Raw genomic sequence first — 25,595 nt, 5'->3', positions numbered from 1 at the left:
AAAATTAGGAAGAGGGCGGGGAAACGGTAGACTCAGGAGAATATATGAGACTACTGCTTCTGTGACAGAATCATTTCTCTTTGAAGTATTAGAATTAAGAAAAAAAAATGGCATAGAGTCAGTATAATTATGCCACAAATTCAGTTTGAATGACTGTGATTTAAACAGTGTTTGGTTATGTGTAAGTGGTCTCTTAGCAATTATAATTCGATTCACAATAGACAAATTGACCCTCTCCTTAAATTGGATGGTAAATACGACTGTCGTATAGGTTGTGTATGACATATTGCCTAGCAGCAGCGTGAGCCTAATGCCTCTGGCTATGCTGTGAACCTCTCCAGCCTATACTATTAATTAATATTGGCATATGTTTTTTCTTTCTTTCCTTCTTTTTTTTTTTACAGAACATAACATAAATTTTGTTTTATTGTGTTTCACATTTTATTGTAATATTTTTTTAGCAGGCATATAATCTTTATCAGAACACTGGGCTAATGTTTTTTTGTTGTTTTCTAATCCTAGCGATGGATATGCCAGCGGAGTTGACGGCTCTCAATATCACTCCACAAGGAGCCCTGCTGAGGTGGAATCCACCGCTGTCCAATGTTGACAACTACGTGTTGACTCTCACCCATAACCAGGGTAAAATAAACAAACTAACCATCCACTGAGGACAAGCTTAGATTCTTTATCTTCTTTTAGCATTTTTATCAAACCAAGTCATCTTGTTTGATGAATTGGTTTACAAGACTGCACAGTTGCAAATAATGGAAAAATGTTGTTGATAATTTTTTCATTTTCAAATCCCCATCATAATGTTCTTCTGGCTACAGGTCCCGAATGACATTTTTTACTTATTGGTTTTTTAAATGTATCTTATTTTATTTATTCAAGTCTCTTTATGTGTAAAGTTCATAAAGCAGTTGACCATTAAAATGTGTGTATCAGTAAATATTTATCTACCAAGCTGTTACTGAGAGGAATACTTAGTGGAGTCATGCAGCGTGCGGCCACATCAGCCTGTAGAGTCAGAGTATAATGAACAGTTTGTTTTCAGGCCATTCAGGTGCATCATTGGGAGATGTGGCAGGCGACATCAAGGTTTTCCCATTCAGAGGGAAAATCAGTGGGATGCATCCTTTGAGGCAATATACATCCATTAGTCTTGCTTTCAGAACGGTTCACGATGCTTGGTAGAACTACAAAGCCTTGGCACAAACATGGCGGTTATTACACAGCATATGCTTCTGATGTGAGCCACAACTTTACTTTCTGACAGGCATATTCAGATAGGAAAAAGATAGCCACACTGCTTGGCACATTAGAGCCAGTTTATCACTTGCTTCGAGAACTATGGTGATTTCAGAAAATCAAAATCATTAAAAACTTTATTAAAAAGAAGAAGAAGCACTCAGACATTTAACTATAATGTGAAATTTAGTTTGACACCCATTCAAGTATCACATGTGGTGAACTCAGCCGCCTGGACATGATTTGGAAAGGCACAATCTGTATAAGGTCTCACATGCCACAATGCAGATCAGAATAAAAAAACCAAGAGAAGGAAGTAAAAACAATCTAGGAAAGACACACAAAAAAAAATCTGCTCCATTGAATGTTCCCTGAGGACTTTTGGAAGAATCTGGAGCAACCATGACTCTTTTTTAAACTGGCCACCTGAGAATGTGGTAGACTGATGCTGTGCGAAGATGGCCAGATATCTCAGCAGTTCTCCACTGAGCACTGCAGACAGAAGCTTCACCTCAGTGAAAGTTCTCTGGTTTGATGAAACCAAGTAAAGTGAGCAAACTTGAGAGATATTTGATCATGTCCAGATTGCTCGGGACCTCAGAGTTGTCAGAGGGCTCACCTTCCAGCTGGGCAGTGACTCTAAGCACACAGCTCAACAGTGCAGCATCGGGACAACTCCTTGCAGTGAATCGGATGATTTTAAAATGAGGCTGAAATATAACAAAATGCGAAAAAAAAGTTAAGGGGTATGAATACTTTTTAAATGCAAAAGTCGATGACTGCCAAGTTACATCGGGTTTGCCAGCCACAGATAAAGCTTAAAGCTTCAGCACATGCACAGCTATAATGGTGAAATATCGAATAGTAAAAAGTTTCAAAGGAGTCACATTTTTCAACCAACTCTCCTTGTTTTGGCAGTCATTAATCTTTGCAAAGATGCTTTTTAAACTCACCAGTCAAGCGCTATTTTTGCTCAGACTTTTAGAACGTGTCGGGAGAATATGTTTTGAAAGTGATTTTCTCATGTGCACACGACCCTACTGACCACGCTGCGCCTGGAGTTATTCACAGAAATTTGTATTACTCAGCTGCAGAAGTCAATGTGTAAATTACACCCTGTTTGACTGGATCTCAGCCAGGTCATCTTAGATACAGAAACAACATTTATATGCTGGACACATATTTGGACACAAGCCCCTGCCAGGGTTTACAGAACTGCAATGTAAGTTATGGACAAATTCCCCAGAGTGTTGGTGTATTAAACCAAGGTCAATAAACCTCATATTTTGTTGAATGTTGTCCTGCATCAAATATAGATTTTTACTGGCAACCTGGAGCACCCACATAAAATCCAAACTATTGTGGTATCAATCTGTCAAACTTTGGATGAGATAAAAGGATAAGGTTTGTCTGTATCTTCACAATATCACTGTCATGGTGGAATCTCGCAGCATTATTGATAATTAAATCTGACCCAAGAACAAGTGATTCATTTTATTTTCTGACTGAAAATTGGTAATTGGTAATTGCAGTGTGATTTCTCAGAATTCACTCTGTTTAATAAACAGCAAATTATCCTATCGGAGGTCGAACTCCATAGGATCAGTCTTGTATATTCGAAAGTAATTATTATACCCAGCGTAAGCACATTTCAGCCAAAGCATAATATGGATATTGAATTGAAAAGGGAACCCAAAGGTGGATAATTATGGCTTGGTCATTTTTTCATGTTGGTTTGCATTTTTTCCAAAAGATTGCGTTTTATTCAAACATTACTGAAAACAACTTAACAGCATTCGTCTGCCTTATTTCTGTTTTCTAGTGACAGCAGATACTTTCCTTGTGGAAGGCAACAGACAGGAGCACCAGCTGTCAAACCTTAAGCCGAGCACCACCTATTCTGTAGCCCTCTATGCCACCAAAGGGCCCCTCACCAGCGGCACAGTCATCACCAATCTCCAAACACGTATGTATTTATTTTGTCCAGCTGGTGCGGATACCCAGCTACTTCAGTCGAGATCACTGTTGCCTCACGATGGGCCACTCCTCCTCCTCTGACTGCAGGATTTCAGTGTGCAATCTCAGTGTCCTCACTGTGTTTGCATGGGCTCGCTCACAAACTAGAAATATATATGTTAATTAGGAACATTCCTGCCAATAGCCGAGGCCAAGGGTAACGGCTACACATTGCTTCTAAAGCAGTGAACATCATGAGTTCCATTTCACCCAGGGGTTCAATAAAGTGCAAAAGCAAATAGCAAAAGTGTCTCAAAGTAGGAAAAAGTAACCAGTGTTTATAAGCTATAGCTGTAGATCACCGACACCATGGCCAACCTTTAAAAGTCACAGTAAATTGGAGGAATTGATACAGATTTGGGTGATCTAGCAAAGAGAAAAAACACTTTGCACGATAATGCTTCTCATATTATCATGGTCACATTTTTCCAGTTGATTGGTTGCCAAACATCAGAAAGCCAAATGTTATCTAAATGATAAGCACATAAGATGCAGAAACAGACAGGCAGAAGGAAACACAAACTAAGAAGTTAAATCTCCAGTTAAGATCTTGATGGATAAACAATAATAATCCTCCTTCATGAAGGGGCTTGGTTTTGTTTGTTTGTTTATTGCTTTTGTTTTTTTCCTCTTAATATTGTAACCCCAGATGAACTCAAAGTTGGCTCATGGTTGGAAATGCACCACAGGATGCCTGGCCGGTAACGGCACAAGGCAAAGTGTTAATTTGTTCCCCAAGACATGACAGCAGATCATTTTTCCTGCACCACCTGGGCCCTGACAATGTCAAAATAGAAATTAAGTTGGTATTTCTGTTCGACAGAAGGCCTTGAGCTTTAAAATCTCAATCACTGGATATGTTGCAAAGGATGGTCTGATTCCTGGTGATGAGTCTGGGTGCTTTACTTGTCGGTAGTTTGTGATAAATGATAAACTTAGCTTGTGGTAAGTTTAGTCTCTTTTCAGACAGATTTTTAATTTAAGCATCCTGCACATTGCTTGTAACGGGCAGTTTTATCCACTTTGTGGCCTAACCGAGCTCTAAGTATCCAAATTACCGCTCCATCGCCCATCTCATGTATTCCCAACTGGTCTTTATACTTATGCTAGGAACTGGGGAGTAGACCGTGTCTGTGCTTTAAGATACAGACAGCTTTAAATCTTTGAACTTTTACTGCAGTAAAACATAAACTGCAGAGTCACGCTTCTAATGGGGGTCAATATCATGCTAGACACTTTGACATTGTCAAAGACACAAGCTGTCATGAGATTAAACTACTGAACTTTTGTTCACTTCCCCCCCAGGTGACCCGACTCTTTAATTACATTCACTTGCAATGGTTAAAAAAAAAAAAAAAAACAGAAACTTTTCAGTCAGCAGAGAAGTCCATATCCCCCAAGGAGGACCCGAGCTACCCGTCCTGCACTGCAGCAGGGATGAACTGCTTGAAACAGAAACAAACTCTAGCAGGGCTGCAGAGACTTCAAAACATAAAGGGGGCTCAGGAAGATGAGGTGTACCCGCAATCATGTCAGTGCTGTACATGGATATAGTAACTCATACATAAGCAGCTGTTCCTGGCAGTTTAAGGTGATTCTCATTTGGAAACAGATGCTCTGCCTGGTGTGTCATGTGCCACGGGTTCTCGGGAGAAGAAAAAAGAAGAGAAAAATTGATTTCTACCCTGGTTAGATTCTCTAGGTCAGGCAGTACCACGGAGAGGGCAAAACGGGGAAAACTTTTGTTGTGTTTTGACGCCCTCCTCCACTGAGGAGGTGTGTGTTGAAAGTGATGGCATGCACAACCTTTCTTTTCTGCTCTACTTGGCCCTGAAGTTGAATTAAAAGATATTGTTTCCATAGTCTCTTCACTTCTAACTTTTTGTACAAACACATAGAAGGAAACGGATGAGAAAGGAAATAATCCACTGGATTAATGCTCTTTATTCCAGCACGAGTCAAAGGAGCAGCCCGTTGTACCTGCCGTCTGTGGGTCATTGGTCAGAAATCAGTGGTGTGTGAGCTCAAGGAATTAGGTCCAAATGACCAGTAAATCAAGAGGGCAGGCCACAACACTTGACACTTAGACGCCATAACAGAGAAGTGAAGTTAACACCGTGTGTTTGGGCAGACTTTTCTGCTCCAGTGGAAAATGTGATATTGGGAACGATTTGAGAGAGAGGATGAGAAAACCATTGATTGGTTTGGTCAACTATTCTGCCCATCTTTCCTTGTTTACGTTTCATCTCTGCTGCCCTGTTTGTCTTGATTTTGTCTTCAGTCTTCTTCTCTTCCAGTCGCAGATTACTTCTTAACCCCAGATAGAATTATTCATCACTGCATTTATTTGGCTGTTTATGGGCTGTTAAACACTGAAATAGAGAGAACTGTTAAATGTGAATGCTATTTTTTCTGGTCCATGTGTTATACTGTCGCTGGCATGATTCACTGTGATAATGTTCAAGGGGTGAAAGGTCATTTTACAAAAGAGAGATTAGAAATTTAAAAAAAAACCTGGCTCGTAGAATATGACCAAGGCTGTCTTGTCAATTTTGGGTTGCTGTTTTTCTTTTTCTTTCTTTTTTAGGAAGGATTTGGGGGTTTTGGATGTTTTTTTGTTTTTGTTTGGGGAGGGGGGGTTAGATTCCCAAGCCTCTTAATCTGAAACTTGTTTTGTTGTCTGGCCTGCATGCCTTAAGAGTTTAGCAGAGAGTAAGACAGCTTGGCTCCCTAAAGAATGATATTTAAGCTATGTGGCTGGAAAATAAGGGCTTTTGATACGGGTGTCTCTATGAGCCTGCAGGCTGCAGCACTGGGACTTTTCCCCCTCAGATGTGTCTGAGCCCACTTGCTGAGAAGTGCTTGGCACGTTTTTGAAGCACCTGAGATCCTTCCCGCGGCTGCCTCCATTAAGCTCTGGCTGATGGTTGTTCACCAAGTGCTCAGAGTGCTGCTATTACAAAAACATTTTCCTGGCAATTGAGGCTTTTTTGACAGATTAATGAGCTTTCGTGAACTGGTGTCCATGTAAAATCAGGTCTATGAATTATTTTGCGGAAAAAAAGCTCACAACAGCAACTATTTAGTGTTTGAATAGGTAGGTAGGAACCAGTCAAGTATATATCTGGGAAAAAAGTGATAAAAGCATTATCACATATGAGGACAGGCTAGTACAAGACATATAATTGCTTGCATAGGATTCTCTTGGGTGCATATTTTAGAAATGTGCTGAAAGTTGCTTGAGCTGGAGTGGTAGTCGAAGTTAAAAGTATGCAATCTCTACATCTGATGACCGAAATTAATATGATTTAAAACCGCACTTGGAGTACATTTACATTGGACATTGTGCAGCAGCCCAGCGCTACATAACAACTGGCAAGACGGCCACGCAGCCAAAGTAATGCTGTTCCTCCTAATTTTTAATTTTTTTTTTTCTTAAGCATATATTTTTGCAATTTAATATGTTTTTTATTAAATTTATATTATCAAATTTAGAGTTATTCGCATTCCCAATACACTACATTACTAGACTATAGAATCAAGAACAAACAACCAGAAACATATTTGGATCTTTTTATTTATATTAATTGTATTGTGAGATCAAATCAACTAGACTGCTTAGTCTCTTCATACAGGTTTTATGCCCCACATTACAGCAACAGCCACAACAGGCTTTTGACCACAAAGGCTACATTAACCAGTTAATCCTTCAGTCCAGGTGAATGCTTTTGTCTTTCAGATTTCAAATGAACAAACTGTTTCATCAAGTTTTCACAGAAAATTCATAAGCATAATACAATAATAACAGGATAAAACATAGATGTGTATATTTTACATATATACAGTGCCAGTCACATAAGCCTTTGCGGCTTCAACTTCCCTTAAACACAAACGTAGAAGCTGCGTGGCCAGTGGTGATAATTGCTTGTCTATTTCCTGTTGGTTTTAATATTTTCCAGAGTGTACTGTTGAAGATGATAACAAGGCATTTGCTTGAACAGTGTAATTCCATCTGCGTGATCATCTGTAGAGCCTGTGATTAAATTTGGTTGACTTTATAACTATAAAGGAATTACTTAGAAACCATTAAGAGAAAATTATTGGCTTGCAAACGGCCACAGAAATTTGATATTCACTCCAAAAGAACAACTTCCTCCCTCTTGTCTTACTAAAACATTTATCTGCTGCCCATGTTGCCCTTCCCATCTGCTTCTCTCTGTGTGTTTATTTTTTCCTCCCCAATTGTTTACACTGTGTGTTAATGAGACATTAGGCGTAGCTAAACCCATTCATCTCATTCCCATTGTTCAAAACTCTGCATCTGAAGATAGAGCTTCACAGCTGCCAGGGACTCAGCCAGAGCCTGCTCACCTGCTTGGGCACAGCCTATGCAAGGGTGTAATTGGAAGGAGAGCATGAGAGAAAAGAATAAGGAGACAGGTTTAATTGCAGTATGAAGAGAAAGGCAGAATAAAGACAGCCTAAATGAGGGTTGCTCAGGGTCCCCAGCAACTCCCCTCTTGCCACATCCCACTCTACACCCATAATACAGCTCTAGTGTTCAAAAAGGTGAGGGGATGACAGGAACAAAAGATGAACTACTTTCACTGTCTGGCACGTTGAGTTAGGCAGCCTGTCAGATAAGGACAGAAGAAGGAAGTGGACAAAGGATGGGGAGGAGTAGCAGAGCATATGCAGAGATAAGTAGTACAGTGGGACCAGGTTGATGCGGGACTGGGAGGAAACAGACAAAAGATGAGGAGAAAAAGGCAGATATGAGGTGCTTGACACAAACTTCATCACAATCTGAAATGTGCTGTTTCTATTTCAAACCTCCTTCTCAGCCTTGTCTACTTAAATACTCCATTTCCTCCTTTTCTCTTCTGTTCATGCCCTCTCCCAGTCGCCCCATCACAGAAGGAGGATCTGCCTATCACTGTTTCAGAGAGGACGCCTCTGTCAGGAGGTTACAAAAGCGGCTTCATGCTGCTTAATTACCAAGCTGTCATTGGATCATTCCATATGTGGATGCAAACACAAAGATTTAAGTGAGCAGAGAGCATCGGGAGTGTGTGGTTTCTCTATAAATGCAGAATTGTACGCAATCTGCATCCAAGTTAGGGTCAGACGATGGGGTGGCAGTTAAGCCTTTGGCACCTACAGGGACAAAAAAATCCAGCTGGTTATGTTGATATGAAGCTATGATTGTTTCACTTCAGAGGGAAGAGAAAGAAAGTCGGAATCCAAAGCCCAAAAAAATCAAGCAATGGGAAGGAAGAGAAAGAGACAACTCTACAGTGGATGTCTTTATTTCATATTTAGAGCAGTGACGTCGGATGGCAGCATGCACAGTGCAGGAATTCATTTGTTTCACTGCTCCTGCACACCTTTTACCAAGGGATGGCTGGCTCAGGAGGAGCCCCAGAGTCATGATGTAACTCCAGGAAACTGATTTTTGCAAATAAAAGGTCATTTATATTCTATCATGCACTAAAATTAGGTCGTAGCACATTGATGCTTCTGCTACCGCGTCGGAACATCAGATATTGACTCAAAAAAAGGATGATAAAAGGTGTTGCAATTTAGGCAAGTCACCTTGTGATGAAGAACCAATAAAGACACCTATAATCAGGCTGCACTGGGACCTGAACACACTTGGATGGTGTGATGTAATGTGCAGTAAAAACTTGGTTAGGTTTACTGATCAAGGCCCTGAATGCTTTGAGGCGGCGATACACTGTGACTAAACACGGAAGTGTCTTGGTGCTCTTCCGCCTGAGTCCTGCGGGAACTTAAGATTTTACCCACCATATTGAATATTTTCACAGATCTTGTTCAAGGATTGTTACCTTTCCTTTCTCTTCACTTGTCTTCTTCTTTTTTTTTTTTTTTTAAATCTGAACTTCAATAGCTTTTATGTCTGTTATTGACTGAGTGATGAAGTTACACTATTGGTTAGCTGAATTTTGTGGCAATGATAAGTTTATATTAGTCCTCGATTTCCCCCCCCCCCCCCCCCCCCCACTGGTTGTTGAAAAAAGTTTGGCACAGACTAGTAGTCAAGCATTTATTTATTTCTTATTATTATTCATTTTTTCTGAAGAAGGTAAATTGTGTGTCAGAACATTGTTATTCATTGTTACAGTAGGACCACGCTGCTCCAGAGATGCCTGCAGACATAAATCTCCTGGTGTACAAATTAACATCAACAAAAAAGAAAAAAAAAAAAAAAAGGCATTTTTTCAGCTTTAATGAAATGCAAGAATAATCTTCCCACCTGAAATTGTGACTGACATTGCAATCACAATACTAAAGCTGTTTAAAAATTTATCCTATGAACCTTGTTCAAATCTGGGACCATCAAACATATGGTTCATGTGAAAGGAGAATGCAATATGACAAAGATGTTTTTGAAATGTCCCTCAGTAGTCTTGGCATGATGTCCATCTTCTTGAATCTCAACGGCTGAAGTTTTGTTGGGTCACTGCTGTTGTGTTGTATGGGTTTGTCCACAGAGAAAGAAAAACGTGGACCGGACAGGACACTAGGCTACTAGACTTGTCAGCAAGTTACATATTGTCGTGCATGCTGTCAGTGTGAATTAACCATCCTGCAGATTATCTGCAATGGACTAATGTCATGGTTATTAACTATACCTTTAATGCTTAAATGTTACTCCCTGCAGTCACTTTTATTTCTTCTGCCGCTGTTAATGGTATTACCTTTGTGATAGTGTGTCAGCCACTGTTTGACTTCATTAACTTTTTGATGATCTAAAGCCTTCTAGACACCTTCAGTTCAGATCATCTTATTATTGCGTAAAAATCACCCGAGCCCTTCATACGGTATTCTTATCTTGATGGATAAAAAATAGAAAAATATTATTACAGACTTAAAAGGAGCAAATTTACACTATTGTACAAATGATCCTATTAGCCGGGCTTACAGTAAGAAAAAAAATTCTGAGCCAGATTTTTTTCCGTGGCAGAATAATTCTTATTCTGTCTTACTGTTTTCCTGTTGTGTGAGTGATGCATGTGAGTGAATTTCCCTCCGGATAAGTAAAGTAGATATCTATCATATATATCATATCTTTAATTAAAAAAAAAAATAAAATGTAATATTTCTGTTTCCCAGTTCAGGATGTAAAGGAAAAAAATGAGGAAAATGGACAGAATTTAATTCGGTAGGAAAATGTCCGGTGTGTTAACCGATTCGGCTCCTCCAGGTTCCTGTTCCCCTTTACGCTGATTTACTGCTGAGTCGTGCGTAGTTGCTAAATTACCATGCGCACTTAAGAGAGAAACGCAAATAGAAACACAGCTGAGTGTACGGAAAGCAAAATGGGGCAAACCAATGTGTAGGTTACTGGTGTGGTATTTATTATATAACAAAATAAATTGAGAATGCATTTGTTCGGCCATTCTTTGTCAATCTTTGTGTAAATGGATGCCAGCTAGCCTAGCTGTGCGAGTGTAGCTTACGTTAAGTAAACCTCACTGCCGGATCACTTACACTAGTTAGTCGCTTCGAAATGGACTGCTAGCTAACTGGTTAGCATGCTCGATTGATGAATTGATGACATTAGATTTGACGTATAATGTTACTATTGCTTACCGTTCATTTGGAAACGGGCAGAGCACCTGTGAATGACACATTTCTGCTCCTCGGAAACACCCACTGGATAGTGTCTGTATGTTTCATAATTCACGAACTCGTTGAACACAAGTTTGTCCATTTTACTATAAAGAACATACACTCACATGACAAACGCTCATCCTGGCCGCCCTTTGGGAAACTGGGTTGGGAATTGGGTTACGTCCTGGGTTAGTTCCAAGTAAGTGGATGATTTATACGAAAGTCAATGATCCATTCACTGAACACTTCAAATATTTTTTCCCTGAAAGCCTACACATTTTCTGTTATCTCTTGCACTACATGCCCATAAAATAGCCTATAGGTCTACATAAGTGGCATTGATCGATCAACCAGTTAAACTGTAGCATATACACAAGAAAAATTCAGCAACAAAGCATGGTATTTATTCACTCATAAAAATTATAAACAAGTCACCAGGCGTGGACTCAGAGCTAAGAAGAAGAAGAGGTCACGTGGGGTGTTGGAGCCAATCCCAGCTCACTTTGGGTTTCACGTCATCACGGTAGATGAATGTATAATGTAATGTAACCCCGGGGTTAAGTGATAATGTTAATATGTATACCTGATGTAAATATAATATAAGGTGTGATGTACTGTAACCCTATATGAATGCAAATGTACAGTATGTAATGTAATGTATGATATGTAACGGTCCATTCCCGGTGTGGGCACCTGAAGTGTCTACGGAGTTAATTGGTTGTGAGTAATGGACTGGGCTAATGCAGATACGGCGCCCCCCCAGGACCTAGGCCGAACCAGACCGGACGGGTGACGGCACCCCTCCAGGAACGGACCGAGACCAGACCGGAGACAGGACGCGACCACAGACTAGACCAGTAAAAGAACGAATTGAACGAAACCCACTGAGATGATTTGTTTATGTAAAAAGGGGACATATAAAAAAAGAACTATTTTATTGATAGTTAAGATTATGTAATATTTGAGTTACAAAAGTTTCTAACTTGTTTTCTTCCTAATTCTTCCTAATCGTACCCCCCAACAAATGGTTTGGCCATCGAGCCTTCGCTAAGCCCCGCCCCCTTGGTTACTGTTGCCATGCCAGCCTGTTTCCTGTAATCTGAAGTTCGGTAGGAAAATGTCCGGTCAGTATCAGTCCGGTGATCAGAAAGGAAAAGAAAGAAGAATAAGAAAATAAAGGGTTGATAGATTGTCTATACAAATATTTTTTTAAAAGGTGGTGACGGTGAATTTGGAAAAAGAAACTTAGAGCAAGGTAAGAAACAGCTCAGTTAGCTTGTAACGTAAGATAACTGGCTAGCTCTAATGCTAACGTCCATTAGCCTAGCTTGTATTAAAGCCTGACACGAAACGTTATCTTTGACAGAAACAGCTGAGTTTGGCAGCTCCATCAGAAAGGAAGACAGAGAAGAGACGGTTCCAGCTGCAGTCAGGTCACAGAGAAAGTGACATGGGGGGCAGAGGAATTTATTTAACTTGTTGACTTTATTTCTGCACAAAGATATTGACCGCAAATCTAGAAGAAGTACTCCACTCAGACACAACAACACACACAAGGACCGGGACATTACTGTGTGTGTGTGTGTGTGTGTGTGTGTGTGTGTGTGCGTGTGCGTGCAGAAAGACAAACCTGTATTCAGCTGTGAGTGATGAGGAGTTGGACCGTGTTGTCAGTGATGTCCACAGAAGACATCCAAACTCTGGATACAAACTAATGCGTGTTCCAGGTAATAACACGGCCACAATATATAATGAGCCGATCTTTATGGAGAAATAATCCAGGTAGGATTAGGATTATACATCATGGCATATTCTTACCTGAAACACGCATAGAGGTGTAAAAACAATGAACAGTAATGTTAGACTAGTGCAAAAGTAACGATTTAGGAGAGCATCAGTAGAAATGTAGTGAAGTAAAAGTATCCCCCCAAAATAATACTCATGTAAAATACAGATACTCAAATGCTGTACTAAAGTACAGTACTCAAGTAAATTTACTTCGTTACTGTCCGCCCCTGCTGATTGGTTAGTGATGTTAGTTTGGCTGAGAGGGAAAGCTGTTGCTCTCATTCTGTTGATAGGCTAACTCAGCTGACTGCTTGACCCTGACACTATCCTGCTTCAACAGGTTTTTTTTTTTTTTTTTAATGTTGATCTTTTTTTAATTGCAGTCCAACTACACTCGCCGCAGTACTTGAAGCCCTGTATTAGGAACTGTGTTGTTCATATTTTGTTCAAATATCTGCCTTCAGATGGCAATGAGAATGTGTAGGGTGGTGACATTGTTGATATTATACACTTTCGTCAGAAAAAGGTAAAAAAACAAACAAAAAAAAAAAAATACAAAGTTTAACACTGACTGGTTTTTACCTTCATGTAATGAGGATTATCTCAATAGTGCCACAGTTAGAGTTGCTTCTGTTTGCTGTGTATCAAAATCATGAAGTCCTCGGTCGGACAACACTGTTTTATTTGATATGACCTGGTGTGAGAAATGCAAGACACAAATTATCTTGCTGCCAATGCTTTTATTTTACATGGTCCCTTACCTCTGCACAGCCTGATTACTATCAACTGTGAGATTAAATTCTGGGACCTTCAATTGGGAGAGAATTCAAGCAAATTAACAAAACTGTTTCTGCCTAACAACCTCAGCTATAGCACTTTAAATTGTCATCACACATGCTATTTTGCCCAAGCAACGACACTTAGCACCACAGTGGCCTGAGTATGTTTTTTTTTTTTTTTTTTTTTTTGCAGTTATTACTTAAATGTTTTAAAAGGAATTCAGATGACACTCACCTCAAGCTAACAGGTGGCACGTAGCACATTGAAATGATTCTGATGGCTAAATTTGAAAATGTGAAATTTTATTGATTTCAGCACCATGCATTCAATCACTGAGCACTGAGTAGCAAAAGTGGACGGATAAGTGAACATCACTGTCATCATTTAAGCACAGTATCACACTGAAGACGTGTGACAGTGTGTCTCTCCCCAGCAGAGGTGCTTTTGTCATTACTTCAAGTCCTGTCATTTGTTTTGCAGAACAAGAAACAGAATTTTAATTACACCCCCAACCCCCCCACCCCCATGTCTTCTGGCAGCCATGGACGCACCCCTAAATCTGACAGCCAGCGAAGTGAATCACCGCAGCGCTCTCATCTCCTGGCAACCACCAATCGCAGAAATCGACAACTACATGCTCACCTACAAATCCACCGATGGAAGCCGTAAAGTATGTAGCACACACAGCTTTGTCATTTCTCAACTGTTAATGCAGATATACTCACACACACTGTTGATGGTATATGGTATATTCCATATATGTTGACATAATGGCCACCAAAAATGTGCCTGCATATCTGCTGGTTGTAAAAATCCTCTTAAATATCCATGCTGCAGTTGCACACCTTCGTCAGCGAGATAACCTACACTTTTGTTAATCCGCTCCCCTGAAAATAGAAACTTAATTCTGCAGTTCCTGTAGGACACAGTGAAGCTCCGTCTTGGATTTTTGTCGGAAAGAAAATGTTCCCAATTTAATACACTAATTACGGAAGACTTGAACAATGTTCAGCAAAAGAAAATTAATGCAGAATCACAACTTCACGATGAGCACTTGAAAATTCTAATTTTATCTTTCAGTCTTGTAATCGCCTGATATGGAGTGGGTGAACTTTCTGGGGCATGCACACACACATACACACACACAGACTCACAAGGGAGCTACACAATAAAATTGCCTGTCCAATAGACAGATTATTTTAATGTGCCTCAGCAGAGAAATTGTTTATTTTGATTGAACTTATTGACGTGTCTAAGTGATGATAATAAAGCACATTAGTAAGATCTATGTAGAACAAAACCCGCCTGTAAACAAACTGACTAGAAACAGTTCCCATGATGCTTTGCGTAAGGATTCCTTTCATTGCCAGTTTGGCGTCTTACACTGGACTCCCACTGTCTTACACACACACTTTTCATGATAGAGACATGATCTGATAAAAGCACCAATGAGATACAAAATAACTCATGCATTGTCACTATCCCTTTCTCACCCCCTCTGTCGCTCTGTTTGTGTGTATCTTGCTTTCCCCCCCTCGTCTGACCTTGTAATTGTGGCACTGGTGTATGGTTGACCATTGGGTGTCACTGATGCACAAAGAATGCAACTGTAACTCTTCTGATAGTCCTTTGCCACATTTAATATATCCAATACATTGTTCATGTATGACAAGTCAACACACTTTGTCAGTAAGTCTTACTGTTGATCCCATCTCTTGTATTGTTGTCCCCTTTGCAGAATAACATGTTTCTTCAGTTAACATTTTTAAAGAAGGTTTGGCCCAAATATGTTAAGGCACTTACAAATGACTTCATTATCATTATTTTTTACCATTCCTGATACTGTAACATCTCTGCTCAGTCATTTCCATGTTATGTGGTAAAGCAGCAGCCTTCAGGTGGCCACCCATATTAGCTACAACCCAAATATTTCCTCCTTATGTAATTTATAAACATGGATCTATCTTCGTGGTTCCCTTAATCAGCAATCAAATATCCATCATGGAAAAATCACCGCTTACTTGACCTGTTATGAAGATGATCCAAGTATCTTCTGATACTGAGTTCGATGTAAAATTTTACTGTGGGCTTCAAAATTAGAGTATGAAGTTAGATTTAAAGTACCAACACAATGTGGACGAAAGTTAAACTGATGAATGAAATTGATGTGACATGATCACCTTGAGAGACTGTTGGCACTGTTGGAACTCCAAAATCATTTGGATATAATGGTTTTATAATCTTTTATAGAGCAATGCTTCTTCCGCCTCATAAATTATCTTTGACAGGTTTAGACACAGGCTGCAGTGTCCCCACACCAATATGATCCTGCCACCTGCCACTTTTCCATTTATGAATGTAAATGTAAATGAGTGAATGTAACAGAAAGTGCCAGCTAAAAACGAGAAGCTGCTACCTGAATATTTTGTCTGCTGTTCTTTGTTACAGCAGGAAGATGACAGATCTATTACTGTCTTAGTTCCACAAATCCCCACACCATTACAACCTGAGTGTCAAAACAATCAGTTAGCAGTTATTTTTTGACATTTAAATACTATAATTTTAACGCGCATACTGAAATGAGTGACAATAGCAGTGTACTGCATCACAGCAGGGTGACATTATAAAAATTATTGGATAAAGCTGATGCTGTGCTTATTTTAAGGATAGCGCAGCTCAGAGCAGATGCAAGTGTCCTCGGGATCAGCTCGGAAGATCCCTTCTGCTCAACTTTCTTTGCAGCTTATGTATCTTATCATCTATGTGTCAGCTGCAGCATATTAAATAGTTTGGCAACTGCCATTTTAGTCCCTTTAGATACTGGTGTCATTAGTGCAGCTTCCAACAATACACTGTCTTTGGCAAATAAGCCTGTCAGAACTCAGCGGCACAGGTACATAGATATATATGTATACAAATTTATATATATTAGTTTTTACTATAAAGGTAATGACATTTTCTCTTTCCTATTACATTTATTGTCAGGTTTAATCAGCTTTTTACTCAAACATAAACCAATTTATTGTGTTACTGCCCTGAATAACATATAGGTAGAAAGGATGACTGTAAACAAGAGTTGGAATGTGTGATTTCTTTCTTCATCACAATTGTTAATGAGCCTGTAGATTTCTATGGATTTTTGTCCACTGTAGTGAATTGTCTCCACAAGTGCCACATTTCTATCCATATTATATGACAACAAATGGGTTGCCATTCAAGTTCAGAGGAACGATGATTACTGGATTCAGGGATTGAAGTGCAACTTGTGAGTTTTTATTCTGGTTGTATCTTCTTGAGGTCCGGCTCAATATTACCTCGGCTGTAATCTAACCATGCATTGGTGAGCCCTGCAAGTGTTCAGTCTGCTTTCTATCTTCCTGAGATAATGGACTTTTATAATTTGCACATCGTAGCCGAGTGATTTTTTTTTTTTTTTTTTTTGGTCTGCTCAAGTTTTACCTAATAGATTGTCAAAGCATCTGTCTCTGTTGGTTATTCCAGTACCTGGAGTGATAAAAAATTCCTCATTCAAACACAAAAAATAGGCATCCATGATCGTATGTATAATCTTTACTAAGACATTTGTTTGACTCGCTATCAAAACCTTATCTTGACCTGAAAACCAAAAGGGGGAAATGTCAGATCCTCTGAGACAGAGGCACAATTTACCAGCTGCTTCCCTGCATAATTCACATGGACACATTGCCTGGAAATATGTGATTTTTTTTTTTTTTTTTTTTTAAACTATCTTAATATTTTATTTTTCCTTGTTCATATTTAATGTGTATCCAGGCCATACTGCAACACACATGTAGCTCACATACACAAACACATGCAGAGACAGTTTCGTGCTTTTCTTTCTTTTGTTTCATCAGTCGAACATTCTGCTTGTGGATTTATATCTCATCAAAGAAACTAATGCCACAGAGCTGATGCCAAAAAACGGTTAAACATCTTGGCTCTTCTAGACAGGCTCAGTGAAAGAGGATTTGTGAAAAACAAAAGGAAGTGACTGCACTGTACCTCTGTGACTTTTTCACCGTAAATAGATATTTTTGTTTCCTGATTGCTTAGCAGTCTCAGCATGGCTATCCGATAAGAGACTTTGATCTCTCGTTCACTGTGTCTAGTTGCCCCCCTCCCCTTCTTCCCAGCCCCTACCCATCCACCCAACTCTTTTCTAGCTTCTCAGTTGCTCTCTTTTTGCACATTTTCTATGGCTCAATCACTTTTCACACATGTAAATGGAAGCAGGGAGCCCTGTTCTGTAGTCAGTGAAAAGGGAGCACTTCAAAATGCAACATTTAAATTGACCTCACGTGGCTTTTTGCGCCTATTTTTCTTACCAGTTTGATAATCATGTGCTACTTCTGGTGCCATATGACAAAATCTCACAAGACCAATGTTGTGTTTTATCTGCACTTATGGAGATTCAAACATATTTAGTTTTTACCCTTAAGCATCCCTATCAGTTATATCATAGAGCATTGTGTGAATAACTGTGTGTGTGTGTATACTAGGAGCTGATCCTGGATTCAGAGGACACATGGATTCGACTAGAGGGACTGGCTGAGACGACAGAGTACACCGTAAAGCTCCAGGCAGGAAGAGGACTCGACACCAGTGCTGTAGTCTCCACTACCTTCACTACAGGTGGAGTACACTCTTCCATTCAGACGCACACGTGATGGTTTTGTACTCTTTGGTTTAAGCTAAGGAAGTGATTCTGACTGGGGGTCCCTTTTGTAGCCTTACAGATTTTTTCCCCTTTAATAGTCACCACAATAATGGCTCTTCAAAGTCAGGCACAATTTTCTTCTTCATTCCCCATCGTGCAGTGTGGGAAACATCCCATAACACTGTGTTTTACCATCCTGGATCTGGAGAGTCTGCTCTAATCACCAACGTCCTAAACCTGGAATTGAATGTTGAGGGTTAAAGAACAGCATACATTCACCAATCAGATGGAATTGATGAAAACATGTCAAAAGTCACTAAAAGTAGAACTATCAAAGTAAAACTACTTCATTATCAGTACACGTCCAATTATCATAACTTGAATGAAGAAAACATATTGATAGATGTTTTTCAAGATCTGTTTGAAATAATAAAAATATTATTAAAGTTAAATTTCAAGATTTAAAATGCAGCTCACAGACTCACAGCAAATTTGTCTGTTAAAGCAGCTTAATTTAGTCCACTCAATAGCATAACAATAATTAGTGAACAATTTGGTGAATCATGTAATTCCAGGTTATTTGCAAAGGCTTTTAAATCCATTTCAGCAACACAAATGAATGCAAGTCAAAAGGAGTAAAAATAAAAGATCTTGATTTGTTGCCATCACCAGGGAGTCGCCTGTTTGCCACACCTCAGAATTGTGCCCAACACCTGCTGAATGGAGAGACCCTGAGCAGCGTCTACACTATTTACATCAACAGAGACCCGAGCCAGGGGGTGCAGGTGTACTGTGACATGACCACTGACGAAGGAGGCTGGATTGTAAGTAATTGTGAAAATAACACCTTTTTTATCAGCACTTTGAAATACAGCAAATCCAAGTCATTATGTCATTTGGGTGAAAAATGAAGTGCTGTTGAGAAAATTGGAATGGGGATTCACAGCCAAATGACTTGTTTCTACTGAGCATCCTCGTGACCAGAGCACTGAATTATGCTGAATTATGCAGCTAATTTAGTCAGAATGATTCCTTCATTTTTTTTACTCATCTTGTGGTATCATCTCATTGGTTTTCAGGTGTTTCAGCGTCGCCAGAACGGCCTGACGGATTTTTCCAGGAAGTGGAGTGACTACCGAGTTGGTTTCGGAAACCTGGAGGATGAGTTCTGGCTCGGTAATACTCTTACTATTAGAATGCATGGATTTATTCCCGGTCCATCACAGTATTTGTGCTAAATTCCAGGCAAAAAAAGGACCACATCCATGTTTCATGTCTAGCGTGGGCTCCATTACCAGAGTAAACACCAAACATTACACCAATGAGCTTGTCAGTTAATTATCATATGCAGCACAATAACAAAAAGGGCAGGTGTATGAAATACATTCAAACTGCCTGAAAAAAGGTCAAAAGCAAACTCTTTCAGTTAATTGTGAAAAAAAAAGCTTAGGTCAACAGAATTATTGAACTGAGTTACTGAATATAAGCAGAAAGGCTAACACGTGGAAATATTTTGGATCACAGAAGTACACATAGGGATACACAAACTTAGTCACAGTTGCATTACATTACAACTGTAATATAATAAACTAACAAGACACAACAGGCTAATCAATGATCTTTCTGTTGGCTGATAGGTAGATTTGATAACCTTTGTGCAGAGCAGGGTTAGCTTTTCCCCTATTGTTCAGTGGCAGACCCCATCGTCATATTTAGCATGCATGTCATTTCAAGAAACTCTACTTCCAGGTGTGAGATTTAAAAAAAAAAAAAAAAAAAAAGTTAATCAAATGAGAGGGTTAAACTGTGGACTGGCTAGTTCACATTAAAATAGCTTTTATTGAAGTACCTGAAATAATACAGACACTGTAAAATCGGGTTTGCTGACGTTTTGCATTAACTTCCTGTCACCCTGCCATGCTGATATTGAGCTGCAGTCAACCACCCGTTTCATTCAGTGTGTGTTCCAGTTTTCTTTGTCTTCAAGCCATTTCCATGACTGAGGTGAAATTAATAGGTGCGATCAATAGAGGGTCACAGTTTTCACTTGGTTTCAATTCATACATCTATTTTATGGAGAGGGAATATGTTTCCAATATCTTTGCAGGCAATAAACCCTTTTCCTGCAAGATTTTTCTCTCTGTATGAAGATAGAGAACCATGCTGTGAGACCTTTTTCTTTTGCTCATTTCATTTCTCAGCACTTGACTTCACAAAGTCTATCCAATTCATTATTGCATTCTCTGAACGCTCATCTCTCCCTGAAATGACTTGGTAATTGTTTCTGATTCAAAGATGAAACAACAGAACATCCACACAGTTTTGATGGACTATTAAATATTTTTTCTCCCCCTCTACAAATCTCATTATGAAACAATAATTATATTCATTAGAAAATGTGCAAATGAATCATGTTTCTTCATGGGCCAGTTTTTGTCTCATTGTTTTGGTGTAGATGATTAAAGGAAAATATTACATGAATATTTCATGAAGTGAACCAGGACCTTGAGAAAAATGTGTTTTGAACTTTTTGATTAGGGGAAGTAAATAACACTGGGGGAAAATTTTATGGCGTTGTATTATCACCGCATTATAACCGTGGGAAGGCTGTTACTTTACAGATGACACATATTGGATCGTAAGGCAAGATAGCTGTGGCGCGCTCTAGTCCATTAGTGACAAAGCACTCTGTAGTCGGTGAAAGCATAAAAAGATTTTTAGATCCAGCCCATTATGGACTGGGCTGACAATATAATGCACTCTAGTGCAGTTGCCTGTAATGGGCGCGCTGATCCTGTGTCACACTTGTTGTTTAACTGGTACCTCCATACCTTCATACATGTGACAGCCAGTGCAGGAGCCATTATGTTATCTGTGAATCAGTCAGTTCATCTTCCATTCCATTTTTGTGAATGGGATTTTTCAGAAACCCTCAGAGGATCCCCTCTGAGGGTTTCTGAGAAATCCATGAAAGACATTTTTTGACTCAAGGATGGGTGAGCTAATCGGAATCAGAAGGTGAAATTTTAAGGTTACTGCAAATGTACACTAATTAAAACACATTTTAACGCAAATATTTAACAGGATTAAATGATGGAACTGATTTTATATCCAAGCAGTCAAAGATCAACTTCACATCACAAAAAAAGAAATCACATGGAATTTATTCAACACATTAGCAGACACAGGAGACAGATTGTGACCGTATTTCCTCCAACTTAAAAGGCTGGCCGAGACAAATGGGAAGTGGTAATTCTTGTCTCTTGCTTAAAGAATAATAATTCATAATTTTGTTCCTTCAAAAATAAAAGTGAAATAAATTGTTAGCACACGCACAGGACCGCCATTATTGTTGAATGAAGTGACATACAATACACAGAAGAGAACTCTTGCATTTGTCTATACAACATAATCAAAAGACATCCAAGCATATTTAGGTCAGTGACTACGACAACATTCCATCTGACCTGTTTCTGCTTCCTTTGAATCAGCAGTAATCTGCCTTAACTTAAGCATATACAAGTCCAGTCTCCAGGGTCTTACTTTACTTTTCTGACCCCTGAAATGCACTTCAGCCCTCCTGGTGCATACATCTCTCCTGTTCTGTACTCTGTCCTCTCCATGCATTAAAGCATCTTAATAACCTCGGGGTGCAGAGCATCAAGAGCTGATGTTTGTTCCTAAGAAAGGGCCGTGATGCCAGATTATAGATAACACATTAGCAGAGAACGTGTTTACCTCAGTGTATAGTACAAAATGTCCAGACGGCCTCAAGATGACCTGTTAGTCTGCTGATTTAGTGGTTAATATGATCAATTTGTCAATATTGTCAATCAGACAATGGGAGTTACCTGATAAACCAAGTCAACAGAAATGAGTGGCAACTGGCTTTAACTTTAAAATTCAACTGTGCAAACATAATTTCTTTGCACTGTTCTGAAAAAAAAAAAAAATCCAGTGAACCAGCATGCAGCACTGACATTCATGTGAAAAGAAGGGCAGAATAAAACAACTTGTTTTCCTACCTATTTTCCTTTAAGGCATCAAAAATGTGACGATGGCCTTATTTCAAGTCTATTAAGCTTAGATAGATAGACACAGTGTCTCTTAATGGCCGAGGAAGGCCTGTTTGTGTGCTGCATTCAGTGTAAAATGTATTGTCATTGAGAAAACTAAATGGTATAAACCAGATGGTCACTACAATTTCAAGCCATTGCACCTTTGCTTTTTTACAGACGAGGTCACTGTAGCCTTGGAGAATCATTATGGAAAGCATTTAGCACCTCTACACACAGAACAGCAATATAGTTGACAGTATGGACACATAAACATCCGTATTTAATCTGCTCATATTGAAAAAAACGAGACAATTAACTGGCCAGCAGTAAAGCATGCAGAAATTAAGCTTTAATTATTTCCTGCTAGAGTTCGAGAATGATTGTTTTTTATTACCGCTCAAGGGCAATCAATTCTCCCTCCTCACTGACCTCAGCCAGCTTCACGCTGAAGACAATGTCCATTTGAAGATGTAATAACAGAGAGAAACCAGGGTGGTGGTGATCGTTATCTGCTTCCCATTCATTTTTAAATCCTACTCGTTTCACTATAAGTGTGAGAGAAAGGCTGGTAATAAAATGTGACGAGATGGTAATATTGGTAGTATAATAGAATGAGAGTGCAATAGCGTGTCAAAATAAATTTTTAATAGCTGCAGTGTGGAATAGAGTTGTCTGATTCTATAAAACAGTTAGGGGGGAAAAAACTGTAAAAAAAAAATTATTGGTGCCAGGTTAATGGCTGATAATACAGTGACTATACTAAGGAAGTTACGGCTGACCGAATGTTAAACGCAATTTAATTACAGCAATTGCTTTTTCTCTGTCACTCTAAGTGGCTCCCGGTTGTAACTCAGATTTTATATGTTTACCATTGACATTTCACTTAAGACTTGGTTTCCCTTCTATTACTTCTCAGCAGTTCTGAGGATTTTTTTTATTTACATTTTTTTCCCTTCAGATTTTCCCCGGGTTCAAAAAAAGTGCATATGTGATATTTTTGTTGGAGGTTATACATAGAGGGAGGCTCCTTTCCAAATGGGTGCTTGTTATAATCTGATAGAGAACGCAGTTCCAATCTCGCAGGTCGGTGTGTGGGGCCTTATCGGCTGCCTGAGTTCAAACGAGCCTCGTATCTGCTGCCTTGGAGATAGAGAGCAAAGCCACTTATCTCATTAAGTTGCGACATGTAACATTTGCAGGGGTGCTGCTGTTGACAGTGTCCACCTCTCTTGACAATGACAATCATCCATATCCACACAACCGGCTGACAAAAGCACAGTGCTTATCAGGATTCAAACTTTCACCCTAAAAAACCCTGGGTGGCAATAAATTGTGTTTCACAGAGGAAAAAAAAAACTAAGATTGACTACTGATGGAAAGTCCTAAAAATGTTGGAAAATTATTAACCTAATATTGACATTTTGTTTTGTTTTTTTTATAAATATTGATATCAGCACTAATATTTCTGCAAGTCTTTCCCCTTCCTCCTCTAAGAATAGAGGGTGTCATATGCCATATGTACATATTAAACAGCAGTTAAGAAAATTTGTTAATTACTGGTTGTACCGCCACATGCCATTTGGCACCTAAGAAGAGCATTTACTTCTGTTGTTTTAATTATTTGATTAATTTGTCTGTGTTGTATAATTATAAGAACTATGGAAATAGAAACAAAGATACAGAAGACTGGCAACAGAAGTCCGGTAAATGTTAAAAAGTGCCCAGCACAAAAGAAATGCAGCCAAAGAAACATGGGAGTGATTAATTTCCTCTTTGCTGTATCCCCTGAAAAATATTGAGCAATTTCTTGTTTCCATCAGTAAAAGGCAAAGGTGAGCCGGTATATTTATTCCATCCGATTAATTAAGAGACCCTCAAAAGTGGCTGTGACTGCTCACAAAACCACAATCTCACAGAGAGGGAGCGCGTCTGGGACAGATTGGAATTAAGTCCTGCAGGGATGATGTTGTAATAATAATAATAATATGTTTTATTCAAAGTGCACTTTACATTTAAAACACTCAAGACAGAACAAGCAATGAGAAAAGCAATCAGGCAAAACGTTCACACAAAAATCACTAATAGATAATAGTAACAATGTCCTCCAAACAGGAACGTTTTTTAGTTCCTTTTTGAAGGTCTCAAGAGTCTGTGGATCTCTCCGATGGTCAGGGAGGGCATTCCATAAATGAGGTGCTGCAGAGCAGAAAGCTTGGTCCCCCACGGTGCAGGACTCAGTCTGGAGGGGTTGGAGGCAGTAGATGTTTGTGGAGCGAAGAAATCCTGTTGAGGTTTGTAGGGTGAGTAATTCCTTGAGGCAAGAAGGTGCATTTCCATGGATACATTGGTGTGTGAAGATGGATACCTTGTATTCAGCCGTAGCAGAGAGAGGAAGCCAGTGAGGAGAATGGAGGATAGGTGCGATATGTTTGTACTTGCAAACTCTCCTAAGTTTTGGATATGCTGATGTCTGTGGAGACTCTTTGACCTGACTGTTGTAATAATCCAGTACGGAGGAGACAAAGGCATGGATGAGCATATCTGCATTTTCTGTTAATTATAATAATGTTCACAAATTAACCCCTAAATACAACAGGCAGAAGTAAAAAGATTTGGTGACATTGGATATTGGAAAATAAATCATGAAAATTAATTGAATTTGTACAAACCGCAGACCTTATTTCCTGATAGATTACTGAAAAGAGTAGCACTGTTAGTAATATTGTTTATTTTAACACCATTATTCCCATCAGTAGCTACAGATGCTCTTATTTATTTTATGCATTGAGAAATTAATATTTAAATTGTAATTAACTGTTTCTGCAAAGGGCATTCTTAGAATAATGTGCAGCTTGATCAGACATAAAATACTGGATCGTATGGGCTGCTTTGGAACTCATTTCTTACAAGCAAAATTTGTTTTGCCTCTTTGAAAAGGTCTTTTCATTGTGTAACTCAAAAGACCACAGGATACCTTTTACAAATTACATCCCATCATCCCTTGGTTAGTTAATGGGGTGACAGGTAGTTTCATTTGGAAGACAAAAGTTGTGTTCAACCAGCAGGTATAATTGTGTCACAATTTAGCCGGCCTCTATGGAGTCCGCATACAAGGAATCCAAAACATAATGCAAAGTGCTGTCAGCGTAACACACTGATTTGTTTCCTTGCAGGTCTAGACAACATTCAGAGGATTGCTGCTCAGGGCCGCTATGAGCTGAGGATTGACATGAGGGACGGTCAGGAGTCCGTCTATGCCAATTATGACAAATTCTCAGTCGGAGACGCCAGGAATCTCTACAAGCTCAGGATAGGAGAGTATAACGGCACAGCTGGTAGGTGGCGAACATTTTTTCAGTGCACATATCAGTAAACATCACCATCTC

The 25,595-nt window shown here is 39.3% G+C and overlaps 1 protein-coding gene across 1 annotated transcript in view; it reads left to right on the top strand.

Annotated features, from left to right (window-relative positions):
* tnr (tenascin R (restrictin, janusin)) overlaps positions 1–25,595 on the top strand; it is a 59,003-nt gene that overhangs the window by 31,310 nt on the left and 2,098 nt on the right. Inside the window, exons 19-25 of the mRNA XM_029525119.1 lie at positions 523–642; positions 3,074–3,217; positions 14,013–14,143; positions 17,994–18,126; positions 18,824–18,975; positions 19,231–19,327; positions 25,383–25,544. Of these exons, the coding sequence (XP_029380979.1) occupies positions 523–642; positions 3,074–3,217; positions 14,013–14,143; positions 17,994–18,126; positions 18,824–18,975; positions 19,231–19,327; positions 25,383–25,544 (939 nt within the window). The remainder of the gene's footprint in view (positions 1–522; positions 643–3,073; positions 3,218–14,012; positions 14,144–17,993; positions 18,127–18,823; positions 18,976–19,230; positions 19,328–25,382; positions 25,545–25,595) is intronic.

Source organism: Echeneis naucrates, chromosome 17 (assembly GCF_900963305.1).
Source record: "Echeneis naucrates chromosome 17, fEcheNa1.1, whole genome shotgun sequence".
Classification (NCBI taxonomy): domain Eukaryota; kingdom Metazoa; phylum Chordata; class Actinopteri; order Carangiformes; family Echeneidae; genus Echeneis; species Echeneis naucrates.
This window is presented reverse-complemented; position numbering and strand designations above follow the sequence as displayed.